Source organism: Macrobrachium nipponense, chromosome 24 (assembly GCF_015104395.2).
Source record: "Macrobrachium nipponense isolate FS-2020 chromosome 24, ASM1510439v2, whole genome shotgun sequence".
Taxonomy (NCBI): Eukaryota; Metazoa; Arthropoda; class Malacostraca; order Decapoda; family Palaemonidae; genus Macrobrachium; species Macrobrachium nipponense.
The window spans coordinates 16,709,938-16,732,219 of NC_061091.1; the positions used below are offsets into that span (position 1 = coordinate 16,709,938).

General features: G+C 34.0%; 1 protein-coding gene across 1 annotated transcript in view; it reads right to left on the reverse strand.

The window, feature by feature from the left end:
• Positions 1-1,614: 1,614 nt before the first annotated feature.
• LOC135205478 (zinc finger and BTB domain-containing protein 17-like) overlaps positions 1,615-22,282 on the reverse strand; it is a 33,150-nt gene continuing 12,482 nt past the window's right edge. Inside the window, exons 5-9 of the mRNA XM_064236179.1 lie at positions 16,993-17,146; positions 15,744-15,889; positions 9,074-9,256; positions 8,686-8,859; positions 1,615-7,344 (exon numbers count right to left, since the gene is read on the reverse strand). Of these exons, the coding sequence (XP_064092249.1) occupies positions 5,488-7,344; positions 8,686-8,859; positions 9,074-9,256; positions 15,744-15,889; positions 16,993-17,146 (2,514 nt within the window). The 3' untranslated portion in view covers positions 1,615-5,487. The remainder of the gene's footprint in view (positions 7,345-8,685; positions 8,860-9,073; positions 9,257-15,743; positions 15,890-16,992; positions 17,147-22,282) is intronic.

Sequence of the window (22,282 nt, forward strand, 5' to 3'; positions counted from 1 at the left end):
ACATTCTGAGAGTGGAGAAATGAAGGAGATTTGGTGAGGCAGTTTTGGCAAGAAACTACTAGACTGTGAGTGGTGGTGGTGGGATATGAAAAGTAGGACACTGCTCGTAAACAGTTTGCAAACCGATTGGAAACTGTTTGCAAGCAATGTTTCCTGTCCAGACCTCAGCTGTCGTCAGGATGAATGTTGGTGCAGTAGCCTCTTTATTTAACTCGGCAGTTTTAATGCACTTGAGGAGGGATAAGAGAAAGAGATGGGTGATTCAGTTTTTAGAAAAAGGAGTGTCACACACAAGCACGTGTACAAATACATATGTGCACATGTATAGGTGCATGTGTACTACATATAAGTATACTATACATACATACATATATATATACGTATATATATATATATATATATATATATATATATATATATATATATATATATATATATATATATATATATATATATATATATATATATATATAGTACAGTGGTTCCCCCGTATTCGCGGGGGATGCGTACCAGACACCCCCGCGAATAGTTAGAATCCGCGAATGTTTGCAACCCCTATAAAAACGCTAAAAACAGCCTATTTTATTAGTTAAAACTTAAGAAAAACCACTAAAAATTTTCATACTTGGTTTTTTTAATAGTTTTATCACAAAAAGTGCATTTTATGATGAAATTAATAACAAAAACCAGGAATTTGTGGACATTTCTCATAGAAAAATACAGCGAATGCGCGAATTTCCGCGAATAATGCAGGGAAACGTTCCCGAGAGAAATCCGCGAATGTGTGAGTCCGCGAATCCGGAGAACGCAAATACTGGGGGTCCACTGTATGTATATATATATATATATATATATATATATTTATATATATATATATATATATATATATATATATATGTGCACATCTTCATATGGTAAATATGTACATGTTTACATATGTACTATATATATATATGTATTTATATATACACATAGTACATATGCTATATACATATGTACATGCATATGTATATACTATATATATATATATATATATATATATATATATGTATTTATATATACACATAGTACTATGCTATATACATATGTACACTAAATTATATATATATATATATATATATATATATATATATATATATATATATATATATATTATATATATATATATTTATATATACATATGATTTATTATAACATAGTACATGCCTATATACATATGTACATGTATATATATATATATATATATATATATATATATATATATATATATATATATATATATATATATATATATATATATATATATATATATATAATATATATAAATATGCACACATCTTCATATGTAAATATGTACATGTTGATGACATATGTAGTGTATGTATTGATATATACACATATGTATATACATGTATAAATTTTATATCTTTATATATATAATTAATATATATATATATATATATATATATATATATATAGATATAGAATATATATATATATATATCATATATTATATATATATATATATATATATCATGGGAAAAAAATATACAGTAAAAAGTGTTTGCAAACAGTTTGCAAACTTTGTTTCCAAACATGTTTCCTAGTATGGACAAGCCTTAAGACAAATGTGCTGGGCAACAAATGGATTAAAGAAAGTACAGTTGACAAGAGAAAAGGTTAATTTAGTTGTACGTATATTAGAATTCAGTGTCATTAGAGCCAAAGCCCAAGCCATGCTGGAAATATACATATCTAGGAAAATTTCACTCAAGCAAAGTTTTCATTTAGACAGCTTTATAATATGAACCTCCAAGCCAATTTGGCAAAGTCTTCAATGACTAATGCTATTTTAATCTTATGTGGTTTATAGATTCTTGTTCCTTCAAAATAGCAGCCTCTTTGGTTTTCTGGCTTCCATTCTTAATCACTGTTACTTTTGCTATATACTAAGTGGTTATTGATGCTGATATATTCCTAACACTCCTATGGTCACTGAATGCATTGTTTTCTGGCCTTTCATCTCTATACCATGCTGGCCAATTTTTACGTCACAAAATAAAGCCGTTCAGGCCAATTCCTTAAGACTAGAAAAGTAACTCTGTGGTCTACCTAAAATATTTTACCCGTATAATAACTTGGCAGTAATAATACCATTCACCACAGAGCATACTCTAAAGAAAATATTTCACCCAAAGTTGTCCAATAGACCATTCCCATTGCAGAACTTTTTACCAGAAAATTTTTCATTTCATGTCCATATCCTCATTAGCACTCATCTTACAGATCAACAGGATAGTATTTGCTAGGGATTTAACTGGGGCATTGGAAGGCATTAGGAAAGAGGCCTATTTTCTACTTTGCTTTGCACCATTTTTTAATAAATAACCCAGTAAGATAGTAATGATGAAATTTCTGACCCATTAGAGATTACTAGTACAATACAGCTCTTCTGGGTAATGCAAAAATTACCTCCTCTCCATCATAACCATTCTTTATTCCATCCCCTTTCCTTTTTAGTGAAAATCATTTGCTCATGATTTTCAAGCCTCCAGGCTTTATTTTTTCCTTTTATCTTCAGCCCTCCTTTCTCAGTCATAGTAGCTCACAATTTTGCTTTTAATCTTCAGTACTCCTTTCTCAGTCGTAGTAGGTCGCAAATAACAGCTCCCTCTGGTACCTCGAGTTTGAGGTTATATCTAAATGGGAAACCTGATAACTATTCACGTGTTGAATCCAGGAAGATTTTCTTCCGTCATCACTTTCTGCTGTATTTTGCATTCTTCAATTCTTTATCATCATGCTCACCTGATCCTTCTAAGAGTACATATAATTCAAACTAGTGTTGAAGATAACACAAAAACATAACTAAATTTGCTTTTAAATAAGTACATAGTTGTGCTGTTTCTCCATGCCTTCTTAGAATATGACTCTCATATACTGAGTACTTATTTTGTTTATCTTGTTGACAGCACTGCATTGCATATCCTCACTTCTATCTGATATCTCTTATGTAGAGTAAGGTTGCATAATTCTAAGGCACTTTCATGTATGTACCACTCCTCTGACTCAAGAGAGCTAGCCCTTCCTTACACCTTTTTAAGCAGTGAAATATCACTTGTCAGATGGTCTAATACCAGTTTTAAAATGTTGCTATCAGCAGTCTTGAAAGAATTAGCTATATAGTAATTAATTTTTCTCTCCAGTTACATGGATTTCCCTCCTTACCTCTTTTCTTGGCTTATGTTGCATAAAACATCATTGCTACCAGTGAAACTAGACTGTGATGTGATGAACACAACTTTCTGTCTAGGTCTTGCTTGCTTGTCTAATGCTCAGTTCTTGTAACTTTTTGACTCCTTGTATAATCAACTGTATGCACATATCCATAAAAAATTAATCATTGTAAAAGCATTAATAGAAGGCAAATTAAAAGAAAATCAGGTCATTTTGACAACTGAACTTAGATTATTCTTTAGCTAAGTAACTTGAAGAAAAAAGTTAAGCAAAATGATAATTTTAGCCTCCATTGGATCACAGCACGCGCATTTACATAAGCCCTATACGTATGCACAGGTAAAACAATAAACTAGAACTAACCTGAATCTTTGATCCAAATCACATTGCCATTAATAAACAACATTTTCAAGATATTAGATGGCCATAACTGGTGTACATAGCTAAAATGAATTCCAGCACTAAAAAACATGAAAATTTATTCTAAGCAACAAAACTTACACACTTATTTTCACACTACGTATATGTTCAAACATTCTGATGGATTAACCATAAAGGCTACTAACTTACAAAGCATACTTCAGACTCTGAAAAGAACAGAATAACCACATATATGAAATCATGAAAAGGGACAATAAGCATGTATACATACACAATAATATGTCATAAACACATTAGAAAACTAAGGTAATAATATATTGCACTAAAGTGCTTGTATAGCCTCTTGAACCTTTATGCATCATTATTAAGTAACAGGAAGACCATTCTGCAGCAGTGGGAATGAAAAACCTTTGGTATTCAACAGTGTAAAGATGACAAATTTTAAGTCAACTTGTGTTTTCCATAACTAACAAACCTTTGATCTTAACATAAGGGAAAATTCTCTAGCGACTGCTGGAGTCCGGTAAAAGTGTAAAATTGGAATGTGGATACCTTCCTGTTGGAACTTTCCAAGCAGAATACCTTCCAATGATGTTCTAAAGCCTAATTACATCAATGCAAATAAGGAAACATCAATTAGGGCAAGTTTATCTAAAAAAATCCAGATTCTTGAGGGGATAATTTACCAATAATAAATTATACTGTACACTTCTTCAAAAACAGCAATAACCAAGCTGATTACAAATAATAGAAATACCCAGAAAATGAGAAACTAAATACCATACACAAGTGAAGACAGTACTAATATGATTAAGGTCAATTGAGCTCAATTGATATTAGACATAAGATGCTTTGAAATATATTTTCTAGATTACAAAAATAATTAATTTACAGGTATCTGTTATTTCCTAATTGACAATCAAATTAAGATGAGAGCATATGGATAGACATTATGGTAAATACTACTAAAGGTATGAACAAGGATTTATACTCTTAAATGAGGGATGGGGAATTTAGGAACCAACTTCAAAAGGATCAAAATAAGAAGCAAAAAGCAAGTACTTCAGCCATACATTTTGCAAAGATATACATGTCTTAACTTTCTCTTAAATAGCAGTGCATTACACATTTCAGATGTTGATAAACTGTAATTCATTTTGTGTTTTGTGAAAACTGTTCGGAAATTCTGACTCATGTATAAAATATAGCCCTTTCGCTATTCTACATAATGAGGTTCAACTTCAATGCGTAGTGCTTCATGAACAAGAGCAAATGTTCAAAGCTTAAACTTGCACTGTTGTCTTAAACCTGCAATCTTAGTTGTGTATCCTCAGTCACTATTAACCTCTCTTATGCATATCAAGAAATGGATGATGACGATGCATACTTTATAAATAACATTGCAATGTTCTAATTTCACATACTTCACCAAAACCAGTTTACCAGTTTATGAAAAATCTCAAAACATCTTCCATACCAAAGATAATTTTCACATTTCCAAAAGCAAACTTTCAATTGTGCCCTGCAAAATAACAGTGAAAGTGTATGATTACAATTGCAAAGTGATTCAATAGAAATTCCAATTATTTTTTCGCCTTGAAATTAGCTATCCTTCCCATTATATATATAATCAACAATAGCTTGCAGTCATGTAAGTCTATTTTGGGGTCTGAATATATGGATAAAATATACTGCAGCATAAATACCTGGGGCTGCTGAATTTTTCTATAAAATTTCAATATACTAGTGAATTCTAATCTTTAAGGGAAGCAGAGCATAAGTATGTAATGTTGTGCTCATTACATAGTTTATTATTAATTCATATAAAACTAAAATCTAATTAGAACACCTGAGAGAACTGCCCTCTCACTAATTTCCTATAAAATTACTGCTATTTGTATCTATAGTATGTTGTGGCCATGGCCTGAATACTGCACTACGTGTCTCTGAATTAGTCGTTATGTTCAGCACTGTTGTTGTTCGAATGTCATCTTTTTCAGTCAAAACTTTTCTCAATGGGCTTTGTGTTAGTGCTCCAGAATCGTAGTGCATCTGACGACTACCTACCAGTACTGCTGTGCCATGATTCCCAGTGGACAAAGTTCCATCACGTGTAGACACCGTTGTAGCAGTCGGTAATCCAATAGTTGCAGTAACCTCTCGAGCTTGTCCATTTTGAGTCTGTAAAGTAATGTCACGGGTAGCTGGCTCTAACTGAATGTGGAATGGTCGAATATCTCCAGAAACAGCTACTTGCTGGATGCTAGTGCCTGCAGATTGACTAGACACAACCTGAGCTGCAACTTGTGCTACTTGAGTCATCTGGTCGGCCGTTAGATCTGAATATCTTTCAATGTCATCGGCACGAACTTCAACAACCTGACCTTGGAGTGATGCAAAGAAATGCCCTACGCCTTCTTCCGGTCTATCACTATTAGCAGCATGGATAATATAACGTGGAAGGTCATCTGCATCTATAATGTGTACTGGTCGAGACATAACCTCTACAGTTTCGCCATCACGCACAGTGCTGCGAACTAGTTGAACTGAACCATCTAAACTAGGATCTAGAGACTGATCATCATCTAATTTTACTGTTCTAACAGATCCCACAGGGCTAGAAACACTACTAACACCACTTTCATTAGCTACAATCGTTGGTGGATTCACTTTTATATAAGCCTCTATATTTTCTGTGTGGCCATGCTGCTGAAGATGAGAGGCCAACATAGGTTTGCGCATAAATCCGGCACCGCAGAGAGTACATTCATAAGGTTTCTTGTCGGAGTGTATAAATTTATGTGCATTACGGTTATCCCGGGAATTGAAATTCTTTCCACAGATGTCACATCGGAATGGTTTTTCCCCAGTATGTATTCGTAAGTGTTTTTTATAGTGTTCAGGATATACAAACCCAGCATTACACTGTTCACATTTATAAGGACGTTCTCCAGTGTGTACGCTCATAACATGATAAACCAGTAATCTCTTTCTCTTGAAAGCCTTGCTGCAGCGACTGCACTGATATCGCTTTTCTTGATAATGTGTAGTTCTCTTATGAGACTGAAGATTGCTTCTCTGACTGAAAGTAGAGCCACAAATCTCGCACTGGAATGGTTTTTCACCTGTATGGGTTCTTTCATGGTCCTCCACTTCCCCCTTTCGAGCAAACATTTTGTTACAAATACTACATGCAAAGTTCTTGACTCCTGTGTGAGTGATTGCATGCAAGTCAAGGTTTCTCTGGGTTGCAAAAGCCTTCCCACAAGTCTCACAAATGAAGTTCTTTTTTCCTTGGTGTAAATTCATATGATCTGTCAAATGATGTGAAGTAAGGAAATGTTTGCCACAAGCTCTGCATTGATATGGCCTTTGACGAACGCCATGAGTCTTCATATGGGTCTTGAGAATATGCCTTGATGTGAATTTCTTGTCACACTGGTCACAAGCATGAGGGCGATTCCCAGTATGACCATTGAAATGTTCTTGTAAAGCAGTTGCAGAACGAAATCTTCTGGGGCATCGTGAACAAGAATAAGTTTTGCTCATATGATGCCGCACATGTTCTTTCAGCTGTCTGGGCAAGGCATACCTACGTGGACACATGGTGCATTCATAGGGTTTTTCTCCTGATGCCATATGTTGTTCTAAATGATTCACTAATTCAGCTTTTGTAGGAAGCCTTTCTTGGCAAACTTCACACTCATATAAGCGATCAGGGTGAGCCTGAAAAACAAAAATGGAGTCCAGTACATCTGTCACAGCTAAGGCACATAAAGAAGTAATATACTGTATTTAGTTAGAGTACAAAACATATATCATAGCTAAGGCACAAAAAGTAACATTTAAAAACCAAGTACAAATTATTGGGCAAACGTGATCACTTTCACTGACATAGGAGCGCAAACATTGACAAAAGTAAAGACCTTTGGAAAAAATCTGCACAGGTCTGTTAAATGTACTATAATGTGAATCAGGAATTAAAACTTTAAAGGCTTCTGGAGAGTTTGTTTAGGACATTTAATATTGCCAATTACAATACAATACTTGCAGATCCAGCAAAATTATGACAAAAGGCTCTTGTAATTTTCTGGAGGTTTGAGCAATCCAAAAACAGCGAAATCCCTTAAAAGTAAATACTAGAACAGAATCTTATCTGAAATTAGTCATAAAAATATTAAACACTAATAGAGCCAGATACTTACATAATGTCACTGTAGGAGAGTTGAGTTACTTGATCACACTTAACTACGTCGATGTGTAACATACACAGTATTTTGCCATTAAATCACAAACTTCTTACACAAAATGTCAAAACTAGTTTATCCCAACAGCTTACAATTAAATGTAATAACAACAAATTTTTAATCAATTTGTATCTTGACTAATACATATCAAATTATTCTTGGGCCCTAGGATTTTGGCCAGAAGCAATATCACTTTACAGTGGAATGTTTCATGTCCAAGAATATTACATTATTGATTTGCCCCCAATGTAAGTCTTACATTTAATGAATACAAACAAAAAAGGAGATTATTCAAATTTCATACTTTGAGGTGTACAGAAACACCATTAAATATCTCATTTACTTTGGTGAATTATCATTTGTACTGTTAAAAAATATCAGTAAATAAATGCCACTAAGCATGGTTTTATTCTTGATATCATAGCTTGTGAAACAAACAGCCCTGATAGTGAAATTCCTATTTGACTCTAAGTAAGCATTTTATGAGAGTCCAGTTTTCAGCCCACAGCAAATTCCAAGTAAAAGAAACAAATTCCTGCAAGAAACTGTCGGAATCCTCAACATTTTCAGTTAATCCATTTGGTATATACAAAAATTATTTACAGAAATCATAAACCAGGCACTTTCCATCAGACCTGACCAGGTTCATAAAATTTCCAATGATGTATATGTATTTTTAAATTTCAAACGATACATTTTACTCTCTCTCTCTCTCCTTGGTCTTCATCCCTTTCAACTTCTTTCTTTGCATTCAAAATTTGTTGTAACAAAACCTAAAATACTTCTTCACAGTCAACAGTTACTCCATAAATGATCTTACCTCTCTCATGTGTTTCTGAATGTCAGCTAAAACATTCATTTTCAAGGAACAAAACCGACACTTGTACTTCTCAATACTATCTTCAAGCAGATGTTGTTCTTCTTGAAAGGCAGAATTATCATGATTAACATTTAATTCATGGCTGTTAAGTGTAGACAATGTAAGTCCTCCAATCTGTGGAAAAAGAAATGACTTTTACTCTCTAAAACCATTTAAAACTATAAAAATATTTATATTCAGCAAAGGGGATTCTGAAATAAATGTTGAATATGTATCCAATAAGTTTGCATTCAATTTTTAGTTACTGATAACTAATACAAATTTAAATAACACTCTTATTTCCAAACCACTTATGGAAGTTTAAATTCCATATAGATGAAACACTTACCTGGACACATCCTTCATTATCTTCAAGGTCCAAACCATCAACTTCCATAACATCTTCAACTACAGCTGATTCTTCAAGTATCTCCTCTTCAACCATTAAAATATCTGTCCCACCATCATTTTCTATGTCATCCTCTATCCTACCACCAAGACCATCATTGCTATCTGTGGAGGCAAGGAGTCCCTGAAAATGCAAAATATATTGTGAAATAATATTTCTACAGAAAAGAATGCATTGTTGAAACAGTAGTACATGTGGTGAGAAATTTGGTGGGTAAATGGCAATTGTTCTCAGAATAATACCAGCACTTACCATTGCTAGGGTGAGTGTTCTGTCGTCATTCCAATCTATGAAATAAAATTTGTATAAATACACTTCTAATAGATTAACCAGAATTGTGCACATAAAGTTTTACGGTACAGTCAACTTGTTTTCATATTATTTTAAACGTACTTAATTCATTTTACTGAAACTTATGTTTCAAGATTTAGAATGTCCGTAATTTGTAAGTAATTTGCTCTATTATTATGGACAGTAATTTAACTTACAGTGGTGGCAGAAAAATATTGCCATATTTTTCAGCAAGAATATTTAATTCTATTTCATACTACTTATTACCGGTGTATTGGTAGTATATAGGTAAAAACTGTTCTTTTAAGTTGTCAGAACTGTAAGAATTGATACAGCTTTTTTCAAGGACTTTTATCCTTCCGAAATTGACAGGTTTTATTCATGATTCTTTGTTAGGTTTGTTCTCAAACTATAGGAACTTTGGTGTGGTTAGTTTTCTTTCTGCATCAGTGGTTTCCATGGCTCTCAGTTCTGCTGTTCCCACCAGTGTTGCCGTTCGGTTCGCACTATGATGTTCGCATGGTATAGAAAACGAAAGGTAAAATCTTTCGATGGAAAACTAGTATCCATCCTTCAATATCCCTCAATCCTTTTTGCTGATGCTGTCACGGAAATTACGGACGTATTTGACATTAATTTTATAATTCAAGATAGTTTCCGATTATCTTAATCATTTATATGCCCATAATTCACAGCAACATTATTTTGCATAAATAAAGAAATTTGTTGATGCACCACACATGGAAGCAGTTTTATTATTGGCAATTATTTTACAAACGGCAAAATACAGGAAATAAAACAAACACAATAAGCATATTTGAGATACTAAGAACACTGAACATAATCATATATTCTATTCATACAATTAATACGGCTACACTATATTCATTTACAAAGGGTAAAAATAACTAGAAATAATATATTAGAAATTACTATTAGGATAGCAATTACATAAATTACAATAATGATTCTGAAATGTAAGTAATCTATTACTAATAATTTAAGAATACAATTTCTTAAACATTAAAATATCAACAACATTATAGATATATATTAGTCTAAAAGTTCTACAAATTGTTCAAGATAGTTGTTTCCAAGTGTCACAAACACTGATTTTATAGATATGTACCTTAATATCTAAATATTATTTACATTTATAATACATCTTTCTCTGCCGTATCGTCCAATCTTTGGTTATTGATCCCTTGTATTTCCCTTATCACTGATGGCTCAAAGTTAACGCACCCTCCTGCATTCTTTACACATTCTGACACTCGTACTAGTGCTGTCTCCGTTTTTGTAAGCAACTTACTTCTTATTCTGGTTTTGATTAAGTTTACCTTTGAAAATATCCTTTCCGCATCAGCATTTGATGTTAGTAGCGCCAGTATGTCAAGCGCAAATTGCGGCAAGATCTTAAAGACTAGTTCGTCTTGATTATCTCGAAGTTTTGACAGCCCGACAAAAAATGTTTCAAGATTTTTATTTTTTGTTTAGCTCATCTGAGATTACTACATTTGGGATGTGCCTCCATTCATTATCTAAACATTGTAATTATTTAGAGTCAAATATGAGAGGAACTTTCTGCACCAAATCGGTTAGAATAGTATTCACTAATATGTTTGGGCTTATGCAGTTTGTAACAGAGAGCTTGCCACAAAGTTGAAGTAATTCAGAATTCAGAGGACATCTCTTCTTCATTTCCATACAAGAGGTTATCTTAAATTGCCCACATCTCCCTCTAACATATGGAATCATGGTGTTATTTTCTCTTACTTCAGGGGCTTGCAACACTGAATAAATTTTGCTTCCGAGGTACATATTTTGCAAGGACAAAAATTTGTCCTCATTATCTGGCTCAATTGAAGATATGTCTGACACATTTACAGTTTGAGGTTTACAGTAAAATCTTAAGACATCCAAATACTCAATCTTACAAGCAGTGTACAGGAGATGAATTGTTGGTTCTTTGGTCTTGGTCTGGAAATGTTTGTTGAAGTTATCGAATTTTAGTAGAATGAAGTCAAGAAAATTGTAATAGATACGAACTGAAGGGTCTTAATCCATCATATATTTTGCAGATGCATGCAACCTATCCTCTAAATGCTTCTGTGCAAAATAAAGTCTCAATGGCTCCCATTGCTTCAAGATTCTAGAGACTGCCATGTGGAAAGAGAGCCATCTTGTTTGGGATATATACAACAATATATATACAACAAAATTCTTGAAATGCGGCAAATTCACTTTTTCTCTTGGCGTTGTGGGAGAAATAACTGTCCGAGGTAGTGTTTTAGCTGCATTAGATGCGCATATGTGAATGGAATGAAATACGCACTTTAAGATGGTGATTTCCGGTGGAACTGTTTCCAGGCGGCTAGTTAGTGAATTGAATTCCCCCATAATGTTACTAGCACCATCAGAGGCAAATCCTATCAAGTTATCAAAAGGGATCTCATAATCAGTTAATAGTTTCTCTCTTAGAGTGAAGAGATTTCGTCCTGTAGATCCAACATTTGAAGTATTTTTGGTCCATATATTTCTAATATGTTTAATAGTCTTGTCTGAATACATTCTTTTTCTTTATCAAAGTATTTGACGAGAACAGCACAAGTTTTTGACATGCTTACATCTGTGGTCTCATCAATGATGATTGAAAATTTAGAAGTCTTCAGGGTGTTTACCAACTCCTGTTGAACCACGTTTCCGATTTCATAAATCAAATAAGTTGCTTTTGATTTCTTAAGCTTGATTCTTGGTAGCACTTGAGAGGATATCCTTTAGCAAATCTATTAGGTGATCAGCACACTTATTGCTATATTATGTTTGGCAAAGAACGTTGCTAACTTTATTTCAGCTCTTGTTACTTGATCGTCTATATTTCCTGCACTAGTTGACGGAGTTTCTGGCCGATTCTGTGCTCTTGCTATCTTGGTCTTATGAGAATCACTGTTTTTACAAGTAACATCAGCTTTCAAATTTGTTCCGCATGCTTTGCAAAAACATCTTTCTGGGTTGTCCTGTTGCTTAGATAACCAATCCTTAAACGCATCATCTTGAAGCCAGGCATCCCTAAATTTCCGTTTTGCGGGTGGCATCTTCAAAAGTGTTTTGAAAGATTCACGAATACCTTCATTATCACATCTGTTATATTCGAGTGTGTGTGATCAATTCACCGGTACTGATAAAAATGTTACTTTATATTGATAACGATTTATATAAAACTCGAAATCGATCAATATGTATTGCCGGTGCCGATATGCATGGATCGTCACTGCACATCGCTGTAGGCTCAATATAAAGGCTCTATCCTTGAACATTTTCATCTTGTACGATTATAGTAAGCATATTACAATACTATATACATATATATATATATATATATTATATCATAATAAATATATATATATATATACTATTATATATTATATAATATTATATATATATATATATATATATATATATATAATCTATATATATATATATTATATATATTATTATATATAATTATAATATATATATATATATATATTATATATATATATATATATAATAGATATATATACTATAATAGATGATGGCAATATGGCATAAATGCCAATAGTATTGACCCAAGCAGTTTTATTTGTATATTCATGTTAGTTGGTCCTATTTCCCTATACTCGTTGCAATAGGTGTGCGAGACGAGAAGCTGTATGGTCCCTCCAATTTTGGAGTTCAACAGACCGGGACAAATATGTTAGTAAAGAGAAATGAAGAAAACCGAACACAATATATGCTTACACCAGTAATATATTCAACAATTATTCAACACATCAATACCTCTTCGACTTACCAATATGTACGCATGTGCAGACATATGTTGTATTCCACTTATGATTAAAGAAAGCCACCAACCTTCTTAAAATTTAATCATTCTATTTATAAGATAAATATTCTGTGTAATTATGTGTTTTATTAATAACTTTGGAAACCCATATTCACAAGACTATATTTTAAAATATTAAACAGTATTTCACATATTTGTATAAGTATCACCCACGCTGACTGCTGCGAACTTTGTGCGAACTACAAAGTTGAATGCGGTAGTTCGCATCAGCACCCAAACATGGTGAACACTCCGTAGAGTGTTTTTGTTCGCAAGGTGGCGTGAAATCCGCACTTTGGGAACCCTGGTTCCCACTCAGCAGGTGTTGGTAGTGGAGGCATTGGAATGGCTAGGGTTCTTTATGTGCTTTGTTGTTTACCTTCTTCAATGCCTTTGCTGGTCCAAGCTATGCCTTCACCCCCCACTTCTGGGTGGAGGACTGTTATGGAAGAAATGCCTTTCTTTCCACTCGTGTGCAGTAGAGAGGCAACTACAGGTAGCATACAGATGCAGCTGCAGGCTTCTATGAATACTACTCCCTGACATAAGCAGAGTATCTGCCATTGTACGTACCTTTTGGTGACCCCTCATGATTTCCCAAGTTTTTAGCAGTTTCGCATTCACCCACTTCACCATTTGCTCTTAGTACTATAGCTGATTCACTTAAGGTAGTTTTTTGGGTGAGCCCTATGCCTACAAGACGCTTGTTTGGCAGTCGTTGATTGGCTGGTACCAGGAGGTAGGCAGCTTGCTCAGTGTCTCATATTTTCATCTGTACCTTAGAGAACTAGCAACATGTTTATTATTTCTTCATTTATCTCACTCTTTAAAGAAGATAGGAAAGTTTCGGTCATATCATGGAATATGGTAAAAATTGTTCAACTAAATCATTTTTTCCTGAAATCAATGAGATAAAACACAAAGAAATTACAATTAAAAGTGAAGGGAGAAGCATTTAATTCTTTATAACTGTTTTTACATATCAGATTTGGCATCATTCATGCAATCAAGATAAAATTAAAATTGTCTCCATAAAATAAATTCACCTTGAATACGCTGGTGCTTTCAGATTTTAGATGTGTGATATGTGAAGAGAAAACGAAGAATGTGTCTTGTGTTGTTTCTGTACTTGACTCAAGTTTGACAGTAGTGCTGAGAGACTGTGATCTGCAAGAGGCTGTTCGTTAGTCTTCTCAGTGAGAGCTTTGAGGAGCCATTGACAGTTGCCAATTAGCGATATGAGAAGTTTGCAGTTTCGACAAGATTTACTGTATCATTTTCTGTAAATCCATTCACAGAATTCCCATTACCACTGTCGAGCATTCCCATTCCAATATGATATATGTGATTATATTTGGACATATCTGATAAAAAGTAAATAAATAATCAGATGGATGCATCTGGGATTGTTGGAGATCTAGACAGGCCACACGAAATTCAATCCAAGGAAGAATTTGAAATCTATGGACAGACTTCACACTCTTTAACTCAGCCTAAGCTTTACTCTGGTTGGTTCAGCATATTGTTTCTAATTTTCTTATGTGAATATACTTTAAAAAAAAAAAAGAGATATTGAAGACTTATTAGGGTGATATGAAATAATTATCTCAGTATAGTAATAAACAACAAAGAACTAGTAAGAAATAGTGTTTTCTTTTTAGGCTGAGTCAAGTATGGATGCAACGTAATGAGACATTCTTCATTTTCTCTTCACATACCACATGCATCTAAAATCTGAAAGCACCAGTGTATTCAGAGTGACATTTTTGTATGAAAACACAAGCTTTGTTTTATATTGATTGCATGACTGATGCAAAATCTGAAAAGTAAAATTAGGTATAAAGAATTAAACGCTTCTCTCTTTACTTTTACTAGTCAAATCATGAAATCATAAAACAATGGTTCTGTTAATCATCATCTTTTCCCCCGTTATCCCTACACTAAGAGGTTGGCTGACTGATGCGCCTTCTCCACTGCCTTCTACCAAAGGCATCTAATCCTTCTTCTTCTTGCGGTTTTTGACGTAGGTAAACTGGGTATTAGTATTAGCATTAGCTGAGGATAACAGAAAGTGCCCTCTTATCTTCTTGAGTCCATTTATACTCTATCACATGTTATAAAGTTTATACTTATGACACAATACCTGGCCACAAGACTAGTTCAAGAGAATTTTTTGACATTAGTCTTGTCACCATGGAGCTCCGGATAGACCATGGAAAGGGTAATCCTTAAGGATGAGACACCAACTACGTACGCTGTAAAAAAGCAATAGCTTTATTGCAAGTCATTTTTTGGAAAAAATTACCATATGATACCTGATGCTACATGGTATCGTCACAACAACAATTAAAAACAATTTGTGGAAACCATAGTAACTCATCCTCTTAAGCAGATGTCTACTATGAAGATATAGTTGGTAATGTTATCTTTAAATATATCAAAATAACCAAATACCTGTTGTTTGAGAGATTCCACATTATCAGTAGCCGTAAGTTCATGTATTAGTTCAACAGGTTCTTCTTGTTTCACTTCCAATTTCACCACTGGAGCTCGTCCCCTTCCCCTTCCACGACGACCACGTCTACCACGCCCATTTACTCCTAGGAGAGAAATGTAAAGCATAATAGAGTATTGTATAGTATGTATACACACATGCATATATCAATGAAGCTTGTTTACCTTTAAAAATAAGCTTTCCTTTGTAATACAACTACATACATATAATACGGTAATTTCTTCACTTGATAGTTTTACAAAAATAAATGCTATATACAATTAATGCTCTAAATTTTTTCAACTAGTATATAGTTTTCAATTAGCTATTTTTTCTGTCAGTCAGGAAGACTCTTCTTCTAAAGGCCATTTTAATATAACAGTAATAATGGAAGTACCCTCAATTCTGTTTTCACTTTTTAGCATAGAAACTTTTGTCTTAGACTTCTTCACCTTTATGGGGCTCTAGAGTTTTGTAGAGATATGTTTATTACCTGTGCTAAATTCCAGGGACAGTCAACACTGAGTTAAGTTTGCTTATCACTGAATACAAGTTATCACACATTCTCAGGATCCACCCATGCCAAAGCCAGGTGAATTGATGGACTTCTGTAAAGCTTACGCTTAGATGTATTCCTATGAGAGGTTTCAGTTTGGTACTCCTTTAAAGCTTACGCTTAGATATATTCCTATGCGAGGTTTCAGTTGGTTAAGATCTGACATAGCACTAAATTATGTCAGCACCCTGTGTATCCTACCATGTTCTAAGAGCAATAAGAACCATATTAAAGGCTTTGTGAATTTCATCAACAAACGATTCAGCTGCAACATTGCTAAAAAAGAGAAAATAGAACTGGGAAAAAAAGGAAAGAAAGCTCTTCCTAATTCTGCTAGGGTTCATACAAAAATAAATTGTCATCAAATTTAAGTGGTTGCTCTCTGATGATCCAAGCCACAGTAAAGGATGATCATTAAAATAAAAGAAAAAATCTGGCAAATTCATAACAGGACGTTCTGAAAAGCTGGCAAATAAAAATTAAATATTACAACTTTCATATCCAGAACTTGGATATTCTTTCTAAATTATACCTTAAACCATAATTACTAGCTAATAATGATATATGCAAAGCAAATTTTTATGCTAATAATGATATATACGAAATACTTGACTTTCTTACAATCAAATGAAAAGTTAATAAAAAAGACTCACCAGACCCCATATAGACTTTGAAATCTCGGTCGTCCTTGGTTAGCGTTGATGCCTCAAGATGCAAAGCATCCTCATCTAACACATTTTCAATTTCTCCTTGAAGTGTGTCCTGTTTCACTATAGCTAAAGTTCTCATGTACTTGTTAGTGACAACCTGCACAAAATTCAAAATATATATACCAAATAAGTCTGTGTTACTTTGCCTAAAAATACAGAAAGAATTTAATCATCAAAGTAACACTGAACTTATCATGATGAATTTGGCTACCAAACCATTTTGATGTCAAGCAAAAATTGTACAGACTATCATTTAAGATTTATTACTGTAATGCAGTTCATTTCACAGATACAAAACCTTCAGTATTACTTTTACTTAAGCCTGAATGTCTGGTTGGAAAGAAACTGAATTCTGAATCACTAGTTGAAATACAAGGAAAGCAGTTTTTATATGAAAATTAACAGCAATCAGAAGTTAAACCTCTGCCATTGCTACTACTGTATTAGGAAAGTTCCCTGTTACTTTGCGCCATCACATTTTCTTTTTCAATAAGCAGGAAACTGCCATTTTCTTTAAGGGGATCGGCTGCCTAAAAAACCCAAAAATATGAAACATATTCGATTTGCTGAAAAAAATTCTATGGCTTCATAGAGCATTCAAGAATGTGTCCACAAAGTATTATGCTAAAATTCGCCTTACTTTTCTAGTTATGGCCTGAAATGTAACAATAACTTTATATCCACAAAACACCAGTAGCGCAAATGATTTAGTCTGGTATAGTATTTGTGATATATGTTACGAAAACTTCCTTTGAAATGAAATATATAATGTCAATAATAGCCTAATTGGTACCTTCTTAGTTATTCCTAGACAAGACAAAGCACGCATCATGAGTCATGAGGCTCAGTGTGTGGCCACAGGCCAACAGTTGCCTATAAAACTTGCACGTTATAAGGTCGCATTTTTTCACGCTCGCTAGCCTTGACTGAACTCTGTGTTTTCTGCGGTGTTTTTAGTTTTTCACCATGCCTAAAAGGTCCAAGACTTCACTTCATGCCTCTAGAATGCGGACAAGCCAATTGGATATGCCCATCGAAGTAGAACAGAGAATTCAAGAAACTAGTGCCATAGAGGGGAATGAAGCGACGACAGGAGAGAGAGAGGCCGCGCAGCAAATGGCACACGGTATGATCTCTGCTGACCAGAGACCAACCACATCCACCCCTAATCGTCTCTATTCGTTCATCACTGCTAAAGGGTAATGATATTTTAGAAGAAGAAAGCAGTAGATCGGAAGCTGATATTAGCAACGATAGTGAAAAATAAAAATAATGATAATAAGTGAAGCAAGACTTGAAAAATTACTTGAATCACGAATACCGAATTGTGGATGCAAAGTAATTTCGAGGATCCATTTGGCAAGGGATGGATTTGAGACACTAGTAAAAAAGATATGTCCTAAACGCAGAGGGAAAATTATTTCAGAACCCGCAAAATGCCCACCAATTTCTACAGAAGGAAGGAAGGCACCAATTTACAAAACCAATGTGGCAGTAATCTATCATTCTTTGCTGGAAGATTATGGATTTGCGGGACTGAAGAGATTACAAGGAACACTTGGTATAAAACCAATGGGAAATAGCAAGTATTCATGCCATCTTAGATATCTTTACGATAAAATGGATACATATTTTCAGATGAAACAAGGGAAAATCTTTGAAAATATAAGAACATACTACAGGAAATATATGGGAATTCTGCCTGATGAAAATGGAATACTCAATATTGACGTATCCTACGATGGGACATGGATGAAAAGAGGCCATGTTTCTAATGTAGGTATGGGAGTCATAATAGAAGTGTGCACAGGATATGTGATAGACTTTGAAGTGATGAACAAAGTTTGCAAAGCATGTGCCGCTAAAACGACTGAACTAAAAGAAATGAAAATAACAGAAGAAGATTTCAACGTGTGGAGAACCCTTCATGATGAAGATTGTAATATAAACTATGAAGGTACATCAGGAGGGATGGAAACAGAAGGCGCCATAAGGATGTTTTCAAGGTCGCAAGATTTGGGATTCCGCTACGCCACCTTTGTTGGAGACAGAGATTCCAGCGCTTATAATAGTGTTTTAGCAATGAACGGTGGAAATGGAACGTATGAAAATTTAAAAGTGGCGAAAGTAGAATGCATCAATCATGTAAAGAAAAGAATGACTAACAGAATGAAGAGACTAAGAGAAGATGAAAAAGAAGAGAGAGTAACAAGAACTGGAAAAAGAAGAAAATTTAGTGCTCTAAGTGGAAAGAATAAATTGTCGGATACAAACATTAGCATAATGACTAATTATTATGGCAGGGCAATCCACTGTAATATTGGTAAATCATGGATTGATATGAAGAAGGATATAATGGCATCATTCAACCATATAGTACGTATTCAGTTCCAAAGAAAATCAACGTCATGGACTTTGTCCAAAAGGGGAAGATTCTTGGTGCTATTTTCAGCGCAGCATAGCAATGGGTAAAGAAAGAGAGAAAATAGAGTTCAAGAGATCTTCAACAGTTATCAATTTAGATGCTGAGAGTGAAAGGAAAATAAAGGCTGTGTATGAAGCACTGTCTGAGAAAGAATTGCTTGAACGCTGTGTTCGCGGTCTTACACAAAACGCGAATGAAAGTTTTCATTCAAAAATTTGGAACAGAGTACACAAGACTAAGTTTGCTGGAGCACAAAGAGTAAAGTTTGTAGCACAAACAACTGTGCTTGACCATAACTTTGGATACAGAAACGCAACACTCTTCCAAGAATTTGGCATATCTTCTGCTCTACAATGAAGCCTAGAACTTCAAGATAAAGAAAGAAGAAGATTGAGTGCCAGAAAGAAGAAATTCCCAGAAAGAAAGAAAATACACAAGAAAATTCAAGAATATGAAGCCGGAGGATTTTAAATAACCACATAACCTGGCGACAATGAGTAGTGTAGGCAACTATGATACCCTAGAGTAATACCTTATGACAAGATCAGACAAGGGGGGACCAGGAGCCTAAAATTTATAATAATGTGTCTTAGGCACAAAGATAATCAATTAATTAATACTATTCCTATTCATAATAATTTTGCATAAATACTCAAAAATAAAAACTAAAACCATAAAATTAATGGTAACACAGTCTTTTACCTTTTTTTATGTACCTATAACTTTGAAGGCCTGTTTCTCAAAACATAAGTTTTTCACCTTCAAAATGTATCTCCTCCCTTAGTATTGGACCAATCTAAATGAAATTTCATATATAATATGAGGAAACATGGTAGATTAAATAAAAGTCAGGGATTTTCAATATTTTGAGTTTCTGATTTTTGGCAATTTTTTTCCTGTAATTTTTCTGGGAAAATTTCATAAAAAAAAAAAAATTCATATCTCGAAAAATAATTGAAAAATCAAAAATCCTCGGCTTTATATCAAAGGTCCATATGTGTTTTATATGTGGTTCAAATCTCATCCCTTAAAACCAAAAAGAAGCAAAGGAGGAGATGCATTTTGAAAATGGCCATTTTTGGCCGAAAAATGCTCTGGCGTCACAAAACCTAAGGTCACTGAACAAAAATTTTTTCTCCAGAAGTTCCACACAATATCCTTTAACCAACCCCCTATATATCAACAACCTGTCGTTAAAAAAGTCGGAAACCGGCCGATCCCCTTAAATGATCATTACTGAACTGGGTGGTTACAGACTGTGCAGTCAGAAGAGATAACGTAGGACATCTTGTTAATCATTCAAAAACTAAAATAATAAATACAAATGTAAAGAATCCCAGGGAGTGTTATGAAAGATGGAGTGATGAAATAAGGGCAAAATATGATATATGTAATTGGGTTTTTATGAAAAACTTTTATATTATATAAACTTAACTGTACACATCTACTGTATAGTTAAAACAATACTGATATATGGATATACTGATACAGTATATGGATACATATCATAGTATAGGAAGTTGATTCTATTTGAAAATAATTGCAAGAAACAATTAAAGGATACGAAACTGAGAGAAGCCAATTTGTTAACACATGAGACAATCCAGACAGAAGTGGACAAGGCATATTTACATGACAGAGGGATTATTGTGCATGAAGTACCAGGTTGCATGGAAGATGAGGGTGGGGTAGATACAGGCTGATATGGCGGAAAACATTGAAGAGACAAGAAGGAGAAGGATGTTGGAAGGCCTGAAGGAGCAGACAAAATAATTGTAGTGACAACACCCAGACACTATGGTGCACCACAGGCACTGACTGACTGGACTGATTGTATTAACAACTATGTACATACATTAAGTATATGATATTTTTTTTAGGTTCATGAACTAAATACAACAAAAGCATTTTACAGATGATAGGTGTCTTTGAAACCCTCCTTTTGTCTAAACTGATAACACTAAAAAAATATGCAATTTTGCTGCTATTACACACAGTTGTGACTTGAATAAAGGTTATAAATCAAAAGGAAAAACTAATTAATGTAAAGGCCATATCCTTCATCTAAAAGAGGATTTAGATGATTTAGGCATTCATCGAGTAAGTGCTGGACAATCATGGAAACTTGGCACCCATTACATTTTATTGGGTTAGAATGTGGGATTGTCATTAGATGACCATGAGAAAATCTAGCATGACCTATGTGGAGTCTTGGCAAGATACTTATTTAGATCTTGCTTTTTGAGACGATGAAACCCATGGGCACACCTCAGATTTTATATTTTTCAGCTTGTTTGACATTGGTACCGAAGACCAATCTTTTGCCAATCTTGATATATTAGAGATTTGACAGATGCTATCCAGTCTGAATCATACAGGGGGATATGAAATTGTTGGGGTAACAGTACATGCTAGTTTAGCGGCAGAATCTGCATTTTCATTCCTTCAATTCCCACATGTGCCGGAATCAAACAGATTTTTATTGATAATCTAGATGGTAAAAGTCGATGGATTTTTATTTAGATTTCTTGGACAAGTTGATTTGAAGATTTTTACTTGTTTATAACAGCAAAATTGATTTTTGAGTAAAATTTTAGTTTTTTGGTATATTTCAAAAAGTGACATCCTGATTTTTTTTAAATGCCAAAAAGATTAACTTAGAAGTCATATTTCCAATTTTGTGTGTGAAAAATTTCATTATTAGTTGAAGCATAAGTGGGAAAACTGAAGAAAATGCCCTCAATCATAAGGTAGCTATAAACACTTCCTTTGTAATGGGGCTTCACGGATTCTGCGCTCCCCTTAAAC